At 40.5% G+C, this 16915-nt stretch overlaps 1 protein-coding gene across 1 annotated transcript in view; it reads right to left on the bottom strand.

Annotated features, from left to right (window-relative positions):
* The window catches only part of LOC128834717 (dermatan-sulfate epimerase), a 293933-nt gene that overhangs the window by 92337 nt on the left and 184681 nt on the right, over positions 1-16915 (bottom strand). The window contains exons 9-11 of the mRNA XM_054023742.1: positions 15047-15165; positions 13693-13851; positions 477-645 (exon numbers count right to left, since the gene is read on the bottom strand). Coding sequence (XP_053879717.1) covers positions 477-645; positions 13693-13851; positions 15047-15165 — 447 coding nt within the window. The remainder of the gene's footprint in view (positions 1-476; positions 646-13692; positions 13852-15046; positions 15166-16915) is intronic.

Consider the following 16915-nt stretch of genomic DNA (forward strand, 5'->3'; position numbering starts at 1 on the left):
TGACAGGCCTGTTTTGCAGATAAAGAGGTGAACTGATCCAGAAAAGATAAATCAACTGAAACAAATAGTTTTGGCTTTTTTTAAAAAAGCTAACTTAGCTTGTGTGTATATCTCCTAGTTTTGCTCTGCACTAAGAGCAGAAGTAGCAAAATTCTGTGAGAAAGACCAGGCAAAAACCAAGAAATAGAAGAAATCCTTCAGTAAATGTCCAGCCCCATTGTCAAACCAAAGAGAATCAGATAAAAGTCTGAATATTTAAAGGCACCCATGAAAATCAAACTAGTCCAGCCTACAACTATTATGAAAATAACCATCAAAATAATTAATAGTGACTGGCCATTTACTGTTGAGTGTTATCAGGAAAATTAGTCTTGATGAGTTTTGAAAATAGAATTTCTCTCAAGGTAGTATCTACAATGTAAAAGCATTACTTCTGGACACTTTAAATATTCACTAATAAGAACAGTCTTCCTTACCTGCTATTGCTTCGAGTCTTGGAATTGCAATAGTGCTATAAGCACTGATACATTTGCAAGACCATGTGTTAGTTAAGGTTTCCTCTGCACTTTCCAATCCTGAGATGCTGTCCACAAAGAAAGAGCCCCACTGTTTAGATACTGAATAAGGAGCTTTTGGGTGATGTCCCTGAAATTAAATAAATAAATGAATACAATTAGAAACCCCAACATAAACTCAATCATTATAATTAGTCAATATTGTATCTTCCTTCTCTATTTAGCCCACAAATATTATTTTAAGAAGTTCTGAAGCTATCCACTGTTTTCTTAATAAAACTATTATTTCTTACAAGCAACATGACTGAAAAAGCAAACTGAGAAAAAACACCAAAACCACCCCAAACCTTTCAGTTTTGCTCTTAACTGGTTCTCTATGACATATAAAGTCTGCTTTAAACATTGTTTTCTTCAATTTGTTTTTCCATCTAAGGTAATATGAATACCTCACTTCCTACTCTTTGCTGGAGGACCTGAGACATCATGATGCATGAGGCTGTAACCTCAGCTACCGTTCTACCTTCTCTCACTTTAGGAGAGAGTGTATGCTGAATGTCAGAGTAACCATAGGGAAAATATTATTTTGATTGTCTAAGATTCAGCATCCTTCCCTCATCCTTCCCTGCTCTTGGGAATTACTATTCAGGTCCCCTCGCAAAAAGTGAAGATCTGATACTCTCTCTCTCTATAAGTCTTAAAGACTTAACATGTATTAAACATTTTTTCTGATTTTATTGTTGTTATTGTTGCTCTGCAATTCACCTTCAGAGATGCTATATTCTACCACAGCAGTCAGAAAAAACTCCAGCAGGCCTCTGCAAAAAGTTAAGCAAAATTGCAAACCACACTACAGTAAATCTGCAAAAGCCATTTGCGTGCAAAGTATAATTTCAGACCATCATAGCAGAGAACAGCAGACAACCCAACATACGCCCCCAGATTTGTGAACTTTTGCACCTCGTTTTCCACTCAACTGCTTTCTTACAATTTTAGAACATGTTGGAATAACTGTTGATCACAATAGGGGTCATGTCAGATACATTTATGTCACGACCCCTGTTAATCTCCCATTGCAACTAACCATGGGAGAGAAGAAATTTGACAATACACACTGAGACCACAACAGAAGACAGACTCAGGATATATCTACACTCAGGGCCGGCTCTGGCTTTTTGGCCTCCCCAAGCAAAAAAAAAAACCAAACAAAAAACCAAAACAAAACCGGGGCGGCCAGAACGGCAAAGCAAAAAAAAAACCTGCGGCGTGGCCAGAGTGCGGGTATAGGGGGACCGGCTAGCGGGGGGGGGGAGAAAGGGAGCGGGTGGGAGAGAGAGAGAAGGGGGGCGGCCAGGGCTACAGCGGGACGCTGCCACGCGGCCCCTCCCACCGTGCCCCCTGCAGAGAGGGCTCCGCTCCGGTCGGCGGGGAGGGAAGGACGAGGACTGCCCTGCCGGGCTTGCTGCAGGGTGCTCCCATCCTCCACACCGCCGCCCCCTACAGGGTGGCCGGAGCGGAACAACAACAACAAAAAAAAGCAGCCGTGCCGCCCTAGGATTGGGCGGAATGCTGCCTCGTTCAATCTGCTGCCCAAGCACCAGCTTGCTCGGCTGGTGCCTGGAGCCGGCCTTGTCTACACTGCAGCTGACACAGGTTTGTAGGGCTCAAACTGAGGGGCTGTTTAATTGCAGTGTAGACATTTGGGCTCAGGCTGCAGCCTGAGCTCTGGGACCTCCCACTTCGCAGGGTCCTAGAGCCTGGGTTCCAGCCTGAACATCTACACCACAATTAAACAGCCCCACAGCCTGAGCCTTGTGAGCCTGAGTCAGCTGGCACAGGCCAGCTACAGTTGTCTAGCTGCAGTGTAGACAGACCGATAGACGCCAACAATCTTTGACCAAGATAAATCTATTGATTCATCAGCTTGACCTGACTCAGGAAATCAGGATAATTTTTTAGCACTCCTTGGTGCTACCTTCTCTAAGTGTGTCTATTTTGCAGGGGGAAAATGAGTTTGATTGGCATATTCAGATCTAGATATTTGTTTCTCTCCATTGCTGAGAACAGGTGGAGATAGCTAACACCTTTAGTTTTCAAGTACAGCATATCACCCAGAAGCTGAGCAATTCTTTTGTTCACTCATTAAGACAGCTGTTTTGGTTTGCTTTGTACACAAATAATACCTTTCCAAGAAAATCTTTAAGGGCAATTTAGAGTTCAATTTAGATTATCTATCAAACGAAAATTCACTTTCCAGCTGGAGGAGAGCTGCAAAAAGCAAATACCAATTATCCAGTTGATTATTCAAAAAAGCACATACAAGCCTTTGTATACAGGTCAGGGCCCCGCTTATTGGCAGGGGAAAAAAGATCATACTTCTGTCTCTGTGGATCTTTATGCCAGATTCATTAAGCAATTTAAATTGTAATCTGAGGAAATGCACTGACATTCTTCAAGTGAGAGAACTGCTCCATCTTGAAGCTGGAATTTCTCCCTTGTACTGCTCTATAGGGAGAGAACAAGGCTTAGGGTTAGAGCCCAAACTTCTTAACAGAACTAAAACCAAACTAACAAAACAAAAATTGTTAAATATAATGGCTGCCTTCATGCCACATATTAGGGGATTTTCTGTGCTCGTATTTTATTATTTTCCCATTGCGGTAATCTCCAAATGAAAAGGGTGCCTTGATTGTAAAACCAAACCTTGATCTCAAATTTGAGAACTCCCAAGCTTTGTCCTTCACTTGTACCCCTATAAAAAGATACCAGGGTTACTCTGTGAGTATGCTTAAGAAGCTCCCAGTTTCATCCCCAATGCCTGATTACCAGAGTTCCATATCTGACTAGGAAGAGACTCAGCCTGCAGTTAAGGAAAGGTCAATGTTATTGATCTTACATGTTACTGAAACCACATAAAGATTCCCTGGCTATGGATTCAAATTACACCCTCCTAAAGTTTCTATTAGCCAATAATCATGAAGCCTTTAAAATTATTTGTGCTTGTGAAGAGTGCCAGACTGGCAATCCTGGAAAGAAAAATCTATCTATAGAACAGGAAAGCAGAAAGCAACAGTGAGGTAGGATTTCACTTCACCACATCACCAGTGTGCCCGTAAGTCTGACATAGAGTGACCACCAACAGGGGGTATGAGTAGTTAAGTCTTCATACTTCAGTCTTTTAGTTGGGACTGCCAACAAACATTTTCATTAATACTAGACCTGGAAGTAATTTATGTGATAGACACACCTGCACACCCATTACAAGAGTGATGACAGCAATGCATTTCAAACAAACCAGACCACAGAGCAGCAATGGGATAAGAAGAAGAGACAGGTGTCTGCAATGCCTAATTAAAATTTCTTCAGCAACAGGTTGTGGGTTAAATATTGGAGTCATTCTTCACATTTAATTTCCCTCTGGTCCAGTATGACTAGAATAAAAATGTCAGCTTTCTCTCCAGAGACAATCCCAGACTTTCTTTTTGTTTTTTGCAAAGTTACAGATATTCCCTGTAAACCCTATAGTAAGAACAACAAGAACATCTGAAAGCTACATCTTGAATGAATAAAAAATCCTTAAGTAAAAACGAAATTAATTAAGCTGGTAAAAAGGGATTTTTGTTGCAAAAGAATTAAAAAATAAAAATAAAAAGTCAACCAGCTCTAGCAGATTTTGTCAGGCTTCCACATGAATGCAAAAGAGAGGAAGGCAGAAGAACCTCCAACATGGTTGTATCTGTTGCACACAGATGGGACACAATCACAATCCCTGCACTCTCCTGTACACAAGGGCTGCTTCTTGCTAGCACACACTAGCACTAGCACCAGCACTTGGCAATGGAGCTAGCTAGCTATCCTAAGTAGCGTACACTGCACACCCTTACAGAATGTAAGCACTGGGTTTGCTTCCCTTATATGGCAGCAAACTTTGGAAGACATTGTACCTTCCTAAAGTACAATGCCTTCCAGTGCAGGAGACAGGGCTGCGATTAAGTCACATTTGAACTTTTAATTGCTAAGCAAATCTGGGACACCCTTTAGTAATTAATTTCCCCCGATATGGTTCAAAAAATTGGAGGCAAAAACCAGCATTAGAATGCACCCATACTCTGGCCCGCTGCAGCCCCACACACAGCCTCATTGTACAGGCAGTCTTAGCACGACCATGAGTAATGTGTGTGGTTATTGTGAACAGGATCATCGCCCAGCCAATGGATTATGCGTAAAAACATTTGGCCTGCATGCCTTGTTCTTAGGCCCCCTGCCCAGGAATAGTTCTTCTCAGCAGTCTTTTTTTTCCCGGGGTGGGGTGGGGGGGGGAGACTAGGAATGTGGTAGAAATGTTTTTACTCCACACACTCCTCCACAGAGTGAAAGATTTCTGGTTAATATCCATGGGCTGTACTATTCAGAACCTGTTTGCAGTCCTGTCACTCATTACCATCCTATATTCTTCACGCAGTAAAACAGAGGATTCTTCAGGAAAACACTCACCCATTTATCCCCCACCAAAAAAAAAAAAAAAAAAAAGTGTTTAGGAAAGATTGACAGTGAAGAGGTGCCACATTAGCAATTTATACACATCCTTCATTTATCCCAGATAAATCAACATTATAAGATTTTTTTTCTGCAGTAGAAAGATTTGCTCATTCACTTTTGCTGTTAAATATATTAGTAAACCACTGACAGGAACTTAGATGTTGTTTATGTCAATTTGGGCAGCAAAAATCCCACAGCCTCTAAGAACCAGTGTCTGACCTCCAAAGCCATATGGATGGCAACACTTTGCCTCAAATCCTAAGAAGCAGCAGCAGATCCACTTGGCTATGGTGTAGCCATGGTGGCATGTAGAAAGGATTTCCATCTTGAACCATCCCTTGCAAGTCTTCTTCCTTCAGCAAGAGTCAATATGGAAGGTTTTAGGCGTCTTAAAACTCTCAAAATTGCATTTCCAACTACATTCATGGTTAGCCTTGTGCTCTACTTCCTTTCACCTCACCTCACCTCTATAAACATACTGTAAAAGCGTACCTTCTTCTGCACGTTGGACATGACCCTAACATTGCTGTCTACTTGTTCTCAACTGGTGCAAGACTGCAACTTTCTGGGATCGTCTAAGTATCTCCTCATTTGTAACAAAATCAAACCAATGGATGTTAAGATACACCATAACTTCTGAACTGAAAACTGTTTAGTTTCCTCTCCTCAGGTGTTTTTTATGGCCATGTTTCTGCTCTATATAACAGGGTTGTCATCAGTACTGCATTGAACACTCATATCTTAGTTATCTCGCAGACATCCTGCCACCCACACTGATGCCTTTGAAGATACTGAACTGTCATTGATGCAAGACTGATCTGACATGACTTCTTCAGTTATAGAGCCTCCTAATGTAAAACTATTCATCCATTCAATGTTATTGCCATCTAGGAGCACGTCAGCAGATCATTCGTTTCTATTTTATAAAAGGCATCCACACCTTTTATTTTATCATCACTGATCTTAAGTCCCACAGAGTCTGTCAGGGAATCATATCGCAGGTGATCAGGCCTACTGGTTGGAACAGGAGTCTGGCCTAGTGCTCAGAGTCCAAAGGCCAGAGCCCAAACTCAAAGCAGAATCAGAGCTGGGGATCAGAGCTGAAGATCAGAACATAAGTCAGACTCCGAATGCCAGAGCCAAGGGTCGAGACAGAGTCTGAGCCAGGAATCAGAGTCGAGGGACACAGCTGGATTACCTGGACTCAGGGAAGGCAGGAGCAGGGCTGGGAGAATGGGAACAAGGCTGGGTGCAGGGTAGGATTTGGGCTGGAGCACTGAAGGAACAAAATAGGAGCAGGCTTAGAGTGAGGAGAGCACAGGGAGGCAGAGTCTCCATGGACATATGCGTTGAGCAGCCAACGACCTACTGCTGCTGCTGGGCTTAAGAAGCCCCCTGCTGACTTCCTCAGCCAATCAGGCAGGGCATCTGTCAGGCAGCCTAGCTGACTCCTTAGGTTATCAGGAGACTCAGCAGGCACAGCTGCAGGGACCTAATTTTTTCTCAGCTCTTCCAGCATTAGCTGTAGTTGGTCAATAATCTCTCCAAGTAATGCAATATCATCTGCATACTTGAGATCCTCTAAAGAATCTTTAACTTTCCATCGCCTCCTTTGGTTTCAATCAACTTTGTGGTCAGATAGTCTCTTAGAACAGGAAATAAGGTTGGTGAGTGAATGCATCCCTGACATACCACTGATTTACTGAAAACAAGTCTGTAATGCAACCGTGGTACAGTTCCTCCACTAGGTACACTCAGTCCTGAGGCACCCTGGACTGGCGCAGCAATTTCCACAGTAGTGGTTGATGCACTGAGTCTATAAATGCCATGTTAACTTCCTTTTGTCAGTCTGGCTTGCCAATAACATTCCACAGAGCGTATATAGCATGGTTTGTACAGAAACCACAGCGGTCGTCTCTCATTTTTGGGTTGGGACAGTATTTCAGTCAATTCAGTAGTATGATTGTAAACCCCTTCCCTAGGACTGGCAGCAGTGTTATTCCTCTATTGTTTGAGCAAGTGGATCACTCTTTTTTGAAAAAATGATGATGCAGCCTCTTTCCAAACCTTCTGGAAAGTGACCAGTTTCCCAAACTGTTTAGGCAACTCGATAAAACGAGTGAACTAAATTTGGGCCTCCACTCTGCAGCTGTTCTGATATAATTTTGTCAAGACCAGGTGCTTTATCATTCTGTAACTGTTCAACCACAAATATCACTTCCTCTCATGTTACCAGCCTGTTTTTATTTGGGTTTATTTTTGGACTAATTTGTAGTTTATATCTTGGTGGGAGTTATGAATTCACAAGAGTGCTCATGCCAGTGCTCAAGTTGTGCATCAATATCCTATTAATATTTTCCATTTTTGTCCTTAACTGGCGGAAGCCATGAGAATGAATATCCAACTAGGACCTTCAAAGTCTCAAATACAGAATTCTTCTCATGTCTTTCAGAGGCTTCCTCAAAATACTGCGCCATACTATTGCACCATTGATTACAATAATTCTGACAGGCCCTCTTGACCACTTATTCAAGACATTTCTTTTTCCCTAATCTCTGAAAAGCTTCCTGAATGCTTACTATCACTTTTTCCTTTATTAACTGTAGTTACAAAGTAGTGCTCTTTCTACTATCTATCTATTAAAATGAAAAGAGTAAATGGAGAGGCCTTTGGACTAGATTCTCACCCGTGCCAAGATCTGGTTGGAATCTGAAAGTTGTTTACAGATCGCTGATTCTGAAGCCACAGCTACTCCAGCCACAGCCTTGAGCTGAAGCAGCCCAGGGTCTGCTCGAACTTATATCAGCTCTGTATGGTCCCTAAGGAATCATATGTCAGCCAAAAACTGGTGGAATGCTGCTGTTCTCTGCTCTGCCCTCCTCCTCTCCAAACATGCCCTCTATGCTGGGGGCTGAGAGTAGTTGGTGCAGGAGCAAACTCTACCTGCAGTACTCCAGCTGACAGCACCTAATTGCTGGGGGGATTCTCATCTGACTAGTCACGGCTGCTTTGCATCAACTGATTAGTCAAAAGGAGAAGATGGGAAGAGATTCTGGCCCTACATTGTAAGATGTCTTTAGCCCATGATGAACATGGCCAAAAGTTTGAGTGACATGAAAGACCTGAATGGGAAACCAGTCCTAAAACCTGGATGAAACATTAACTTCACAATCTGTAAATGGTAGATTAGCAAATAAAAAAGTAAGCGAGCAGAGCTGTAGGGTTGTAGGGTTGTCAGTAAGAGTTAAAGAAAACAAATATAAACACTCAAAAAGAAGAATGGGAATGATGGAAAAAATCAAACTGAAAATCAAACATTTAGAAAAGCAAAATCTATAGGTGTCTTGTTCACACACCGTGATTACATCTTTTAGGAGCACTATTTACCAGCTGTGTCAATTTTTTGGTTAACAAATATAGAATCCATGTTTATGCCACACCATTGTCTTTTACCCATCATAGGGCCTGGTCCCACTAATACTTGATTTTGAGCATAGTGGTTACTACTGTGAATAGTCCCATTGCCCTCAAAGTACAGTGCAAAGAGCCAAATTCTCAGCTGGTGTAAAGTGTCAGAGCTCCACTGACTTCAATGGAGTTCCGACAATTTACACCAGCTGAGGGGGCTAAGTGTCTGCAGGATCAGGTCCATACTGTGTAAGTCTAAAGACATCAGTTTAACATTACAATCCTTGATTAAGCCTTACAGTACCTTTAAAAGGCTTGATTCTCCAGACACTTAGTACCAAGTTTAGGGCTCACTAAAGGCATGTGGATGTGATCTTACTGAAGGTAGGGATGAGAGTACAGGAGGCAGGCCCAAGGCCTTGCCTGAAGCAGGTAGGCCTGCTCTTGGTCTCTCTCAGGCTGATCCTGCAAGCCAGACCATTGAGATCAGCAGTGGGATGTGGGCCTAGAAAACACCAAAGGTGACAGGAAAAAGCCCATAATATTGTGTAAATGTCAGGTGTTTGACTAGTGACCACTATAACTAGATATTTCTAAAACAAAATTCCCATTCAGTCCAATAAATCATTAGCTATGCACTAATATAATAATTCCTTTCACCCAAAGACATCATATTGCTTCACAGACATAAATTCAGTAAGCCTCACAACATCTCACCCAGATGGTTACTGTAAATATTATTATACTCGTTTTAAAGATGGGTAAACAGGTACAGAGACATTAAGTGATTTTTTCCAAGGTCACTCAGAGGGAGTGTTGGGAACAAAACTCATGGGACCTGGCTTGCAACCAAAACTAACTATTAGACAACCTCTCTGTAAAATGAGTGTTTACAGGGTCCTGCTCACTGCTGATGTCCACAATATCTGTCAGTAATTTCCTGTCACTACATGCGTTCCTATAGTCAGAGTTTTTACACACAGAGGAACTGCTGTGAGTTCATTTCTTTCAAAATTCTGGGACACATTCCAATTGTCTTTAGAGTTTTCACTGATGGGAGTCTGCCACACTTTTGAAATAGAGAAGGAGAAAAAAAAGTCTCAAACCAACCAATCAACCAACCAACCTCCCAAACCTAGGGACATCCTAATTTCACACACTAGTTATTTGTGATATGCTGTAACTGATTGAGGAGCAGCATGAAGAATTCCTACAGTTTCTTGATGAACTGTTCATTTTGTTATGACACACACTTGAAAAACCTACAACTATTACCACAACTTTACATCTGATTTGCATGACGAATTTAGTTACAAGCATAAAGACAAAAATAACTAATGAAAATGGAAGTTGTTAGCTGCTGAGGTTGTGAGTGACGGGTATTTTTTGTTTAATTTTCTCACTCTTTTAATGATGAAACATTATATATAACTGGAAACAAAAGAGCACTCATTAAATTTGTATTTTCTTTGTGAAGGACATACTTGCAGCTGGTGTTTTTCCTAGGATTTCAGTAGGAGCCAGCCTTTTCCACCAGAGTATGATGGGTCAGAAAAGGAGAAGACAGAAAGAGGAAAGATTGGGAAATAAATCAAACATCATTTACAGAGTCTCTATAAAGAATATAAGGGGAGTGAATCAAGATGGAAAGAAGATGTCACATTACAATAATAATTTCCTTAATCACATGAATTCTGATCCTGCAAGACGCTGAGCACCTGAAAAAAAAGACACTGAAGACAACAGGCATTTTCTGTAAACTACTTTGGTACAAAAACACATTAGTCATTTGAGAGCAGAAAAAAGAGGCCAGGGAATAAGTTTTTGTTCTCGTTCCCTAAAGAAGTGGCTTTGTAAATGCCTTGCATTAACTTCCTCATCCCTTAAAGAAGCCATGACAGTCTTAGATCAAAACCTCGGCTTTAGAAAAAGGGTTGTCCCTCAACTATACACACTTCATGTAAACACCTAAAAATTGGGGAACGTCACCAAGTTTATTTAAATTGGAGGTAAGAACATTTTTATTTTGTAAAGATTATTAGCTCTTAGCCACAGGGTATTCACCTTCTGTTATGTGTTTATACAGCATGTAGCACACTGTGGGTACTACTTCAAAACTATTAATTATTAATTATTATTATTATTAATTAAAAGCCATAATTTATTTGAACACAATTTTCACACAAACTGAATTTGTGTGAAAGCTTTGAACAGCTTTTCTTCCCATTTCACCTGAAGGCTAACAGGAGAGGTTGATTAGGACAATTAAAAAAAAAATCTTTGTAGGAGTCTGAGGGGAATCGTTTTGAACTAGTCCTGTTAAGTTAGTCCTGTGCAGTCAATTGTAGAGATATGGAAGTGATCTGTTGTTCAGACCCCTGTGAACAGCATAGCAATACAATAATACCACTGACCTTCCACGGGCCCCCTCGGTTCAGATTCCTTTAATCAACACAATTCATTTTCCCTTTGCTTACTTGCTGTCACCAGCAGTGGATATAAGCTGAACATAGATTCAGTGTGGGAGAGAAGGCATTTGACTGAGACACTGCATTCTATTATCACAGATACTACACCTTTAGCAAAACATCAAATTCTTATCTAAAAGTCTCAATTTCCTACTTGATAATTGCAAATACAGAGAAAGTTCTTCTTCTAAAAAACAAACCAGATGTTAGGTCAGATGCCTTTTATCCAGTGCAAATAAATAAAAGCCCAAAATTACACAATGCTAGGAAATTTATTTGCACACTAAGAGTTTTTGCTATGCTATGGTTCCGAGAAACTTACAGGAAGACAAATTGTGAATAAGTGTTGGTTTTTTGTTTTAATGAAGTAAATGATTCATCCTAACTACATATTTAACATACTTGAGAAGACTTGGTTGAATCACTAGTAATTTCCATTTACCAAGCAGTTACTGTCTTAATTGTGGTGAATTAAAAAAAAAAAAAAAAAAAAAAAAAAAAAGCTGGAAATATTAGTTTGAGAAACTAGTGCAATCAGAGTTTCCACCTAGAAGACAGATGGAATTTGTGCAGTACAGCTTGTAGATTTTTTAAAACGTTATTAATATAAATGTAATCCATATTTTTCTAACAACCTATACAAAGAGCTATGACTTTTTTCTTTTTACTAAGTAATGCATTCCTCTTGCTAGAAGACTTAAGGTTGTGTTTGCCTTCCTTCCTGCCCATCTGTGACACAGGAAAGAACCTGAACTTTAATGACTTGTTTTACTTATTCACTTACTTTGATGCCCTTTTTGAACTCAGTTTAGAAAGCAGTGTAGTTCAGTGTAGTTCAGAATATATTTGATATTTATAATAAAAGGAGGGCATGTGGAGAAACAATCCTTATTTTTACTCCATTTCACTCAAACTCATATTTCAGTATCTACTTTTCACATTACACCCTTTCCCCCGGTTCTCCCTCCAAAATGTACCAAAAATGGGGATGGATGGGTGTTTGAATATGCAACATGATTAAAAACAAAAAGATATCTGAACTGGTATTAGTCCCCATCTCAAATTATATTTTTAATAGCAAGAAATACTTCTCCCTACAAAATAAACAGTTTCAAAAGGTAACAAAACATCATTTATCCTCAGTCCGAAGGGTATCACTGATGTATTTAGGAACACATCAAAGGAAGAAACATTCAAAACTGAACAGGTTGAAATTTTTTGCACAGATTTTTCATTAAAAATGGCCTCTTCACAAATACAGTATTATCAATTTTTTGGGTTTTTTTTTTTTTGCAAAATTTTCTGCGAAATTTATTAAAAAATTGGAATTGTCATTGAAATGTTTTGTTTAGTAAAAACTCAGTTTCAGGCAAGTAAACAAATCATATAAAAAACTATTTAGATGAAAATATCCCCACACAAATGAGAACATGTTTCATTTTTGAACTCTGAAATGGAAACAATTTTAAAATTTCACCATTTTCTGTGAAATTATTTCCCCATTTTCTGTCAGCTCTAATTCCAAATATCTGAGCTCATGATGGAGAAGCACTGTCTTCCCATTTGCTAGAGATTATAACATGAGAGGCTAAACAGTCCTAACCTCACTAATTCTAAGGAAGACACAAGAGAATATTAGAACAGTATGTCTACACTGCAGTTGGGAGGGTGCCTCCCATTCTGGCATAGATACAAGCTAGCTCTGTTGGAGCTAGAGCACCAAAAATAGCATGTGGACGTTGTGGTACAGGCAGTAGCACAGGCAGTGGCACAATAAATAAATAAAGATTAGGGGGTTGGGAGGGCTTGTATTCAAGTGGCTAATCTGTGCTGCCATCTGTGCTGCTGCAACATCCACTCTGCTGTTTTTAGTGTGCTAGCTCGAGCAGAGCTAGCGTATGTCTGTCTACCCAGACTGGGAGGCACACTCCCACTTAAAGTGTAGGGCTAGGTTGTGCCTATGTTCAGGAAGGGTAGATATGCAGAGGAGCCTTGCTGCAGCAGACCTCCTACAGTTCCATGGGGATGTATGCTGCAGGTGCAGCTCTGCCATCCTTTACATAGGTTCAGCATGCTCTTTTCTTTCTTCCCTGGCAGTTCTGCTGATCAGTGGAAAGAAGAAAGGGGCCACAGCCCGATCCTCCCCACATCTCTTTGGATGAGTTTCGGGCTGATAGTGGTGCTGGCATGGATCAATGGACCTTCTTCCCAGCTACCTTTAACTTAAAGTGTTTTTTATTATTTATTTAAGATGATTGTCAAAGGGGCTGTAGTTGACCAACCTCAGAGAAGCTTCCCTTTGTGAATAGGAAACATCGGCAGACTGTGAGCATACACAGTGGAATACACCTGAATTCATTTCAGATGACTGGCTTCCACTGCAGGAGCTGAAGGTAAGCAGGTTTAGAGATTTGGCTCATGGGAGCAGTGAAGGTTCATGTGAATGAAAATCTAAAGCCCACATTTCTTGAACCACGGTTTAGCTAGCTTAGTGTCAGGAAATGGCAGCCCATAGGGCACTAGTGCTGCCTTGCTGTAAATAGAGGCCTTATGATGTCAAGTTGTCATATGATGGCATAATTTTGATACAGCCATGAGTGGGCATGAAAAATGTAGACACTGCCAAAAGACTTGCATCAATACTAGTAGGCTTCTTCTTATTCTACTTAGTGCAGGTGGCCCTACAATTATTTCTAACCTTTTCTTTTTTCTTTTTTCTTTTTTTTTTTCTTTAGTTCAATGAAACAGCTGCAAGGAACCCTTACCTCATATTTTCCTTTCTTCTCCAAGGGCTCAGACTCAGTCTCCACAGGTATCATAACTTCGTCCCCTCTAAGCTCCTCTAAGATGAAGACCGTCTCCCAGTTGCTATAGTGATGGGCTGGGAAAATATCTGAATGCATGCTGTCACCAAAATAAACAACCTAAAAGTGAAGCAGCAAATTAAAAGTGCTATATGTGTGAGGAAAACACAAGCAACTGTGTTTCAGAGGCAGAAAGGGAGCTTCAAAAACAACCAAATAAAAATTCCTCTAGGTTTATCTGGACACAACAAATGGATGTTTTATCATGGTTTCTTTCTATAAAAAAGCCTCCTCACTGCAGGCCTTTCACTCCATTTTGGTTTGCCTCTGAATACCTTCCATGCCCTGGCCTTCCACAGACATTACAATAGAACACTGCAATATGAGTGGCACATAGGACAACACTGCTAGGGCATTTTGGTTGACAAAACTAGCATATTAGACAGCAGTAAAGTAAAACTGACAAGCAGATAAAACAGAATTTAAAAAAAAATGTAACAAATTTGGGAAATATTTGAAACAAAGGAAAACTCTGATCATTTCTCTTTATTTCTGAACGGAACCTTCTGTCATGTTGTACTTACGTGTATAGCCTACATATTGGGTGAAACTGGCCCTATTGAAGTCAATGGCAAAACTCCCATGGACTTCAAAGGGGTCAGGATTTCACCCACTGAATGGGGTGATACAATGGTCCAAGTTTTTATTTACGCAACCTTGTTCAACTGTTTTCTCTACAGGAAAAGATTACACAGGTTTTTTACACACACATGCACACAGAGTAGATATATATACACACATGCATAATCAGATATATATTCTGTACAACATTTATTTTTCCTTTTTGAGAAAGGCAGTAAATATCTATAATTCCTAGAAATTGAATGTAACTAGTCAACTTCTCCCTTCCTGTTCTGTATTAATAAATACAAGAACCACTATTTTATCCCCAATACCAGATTTCCCAGCGCATATCTATCTTTTAGACTGCCTGCTCTCCAGGAAGGAACTGTATTCTTGTGTATTGTACACAAGCCCATTGGCACTGTTAAACAAATAAGCATGCAGACAACAACAGCACTAGGAGAGTTATGGTGTATTAACTAATAGGACCCATCTTTAATATCTATTGGGCATTTTCTTCAAATGTTTACTACTAGGCGAAGCACAAAGTACTGCAAATAATCTCCATGGAAATTCAATGGGATTACTTAGCACTACATTCAGTAATAAGGTTCTAATTCATGCTCATTTGGTGATAAATAGATCAATGGTGGTATCTATTAAGATAACTTGCCCCTCTCTTGCTGAATACCTTGGGTTCTGGCTTGCCCGTCATCTTCTTCAGCAGTTCATAAAGATGGGTAGCATTACCTTGGGAATACCAGCCAGGCTTGTCCAAGGATGGCAGAGCCTCCTGTTCCTCATCATTTTCTGAAATCATAAAACAAGATTTCCCACTGTTAGTGAGGGCAGTAAGAAAACTCACTACTCTTCTGGTGCTGTTTGAGAGACGCATGACAAGATGCACCTATTTACCCATGATAATTCTAATTTGACACTAAAGACTTGTCTACACTTACTGTGGGATCAACGAGCCGCGATCGATGCATCGGTCGTCAATTTAGCGGGTCTTGTGAAGACTTGCTAAATCGACTGCAAATCACTCTCCCATCAACTCCTGTACTCCACTGGATTGAAGAGTAGGGGGAGTCGACGGGAGAGCGTTTTCCGTCAACATCGCATAGTGTGGACCCCACAGTAAGTAGATCTAAGCTACGTTGATTTGAGTTACACTATTTATGTAACTCAAATTGTGTAGCTTAGATCGAATTTCCCCTGTAGTGTAGACAAGGCCTAAGAAGAAGGAAGGTGGCAGGATGTTCAAGTTAAGCTACTAATCAGAAGTTTCAGGTTAGGTCAGGTTATAGTATAGGACCTGATGAAAGTTCGGGGAGCATGGCTCACTGTCACTGCTGTGCATGGTGGTTCCAATAAAAGAGATATTTGAGATTTAAAGGCCTCAGGCTGCAACTGTATTGATTTTCACTCAGACTTAATGTTATCCATAATCTATAATGCCTGATGTTATGCTCAATTATCCACGAATGCCCGGAAGCCTACAGAACAGTTCCCAACCTCTTTTCCCATGAAAGGAGGGGTTGCAAATATGTAGCCAAACTCTCTCTCAGGGAGATCAAACCATATCTGACAGAGGTGTGTTCACATGACAATTATACTCCTCCTTCCTCTGTCATGCCTTAGCTCTGCCAGCTCCCAAAATTGTACCCATATTTTGGGATAGAGATTAGGCCCATCCAAACATACCACAAGAGGCTTCAACCAAAAGTTGCAGTGATGGAGGTTGAAAACTACACAAACAATATTGAGAGGTCATCAGCTACCCTATGGCAGTTGCTACAGCATTCCAGGGAAAGATAACAGCCATACCTACCTATGGAAACAGAACTAACTGCCAACCCTAAACGCTGACTCTATACACCAAGGTCAATATGCTGTGTACAAAAAAATATTCCTTCCTGAGCTCAAATAAAGTGATAAACTATTGAGCATACAGGTGAGCATCATCAATCTCATATCTAAAATTTGCACTAATGCCTGATGTTCCAGTATCATCCTGCTCAAGGGAGAGAGTGTGTAGAAACAAACTGATGCTAATGCTATAGGTGAGATGTGCTTCCTATCCAGGCAGCCATCTACGCACCCTGCAGTCACAGTAAGATGCAAACCAGGAGTCTTAGTAGAGTATGAAAGTCACCATCCCCTAGCTGATCTGACTGTAGGCCCAACCTCCAGCCACTCTGGACACCTGCCTTGGTGTCTGTACAGCTAAACTTGTGTAAATCTCTGTTAGGTAGTGTGTCATTATCAACTGTATCTTTTTGCTTCTTGTTGGAGCCAACTTGCTGACCTATGCAAAACTGTAAATGGGAATCTCATCAGAAAGTGAACTTGTCTAATACAGTGCATGTGCATTGGTTACTGAAGTGATTACGCAAAGGGGTTATTTTGTTTCTCAGCCCCAATACAATATTTTTTATACAATAAAGAGAGAGAGAGAAGAAAAGAGGTCAATATAGTGTTTTGATCTGGTTTATCTAGAACATCAGTAATTCTATACAGTCTATTGCTACAGTATTGTTCGAGAATTACAAAATACCTT

Source organism: Malaclemys terrapin, chromosome 3 (genome assembly GCF_027887155.1).
Source record: "Malaclemys terrapin pileata isolate rMalTer1 chromosome 3, rMalTer1.hap1, whole genome shotgun sequence".
In the NCBI taxonomy this organism is placed as follows: Eukaryota; Metazoa; Chordata; order Testudines; family Emydidae; genus Malaclemys; species Malaclemys terrapin.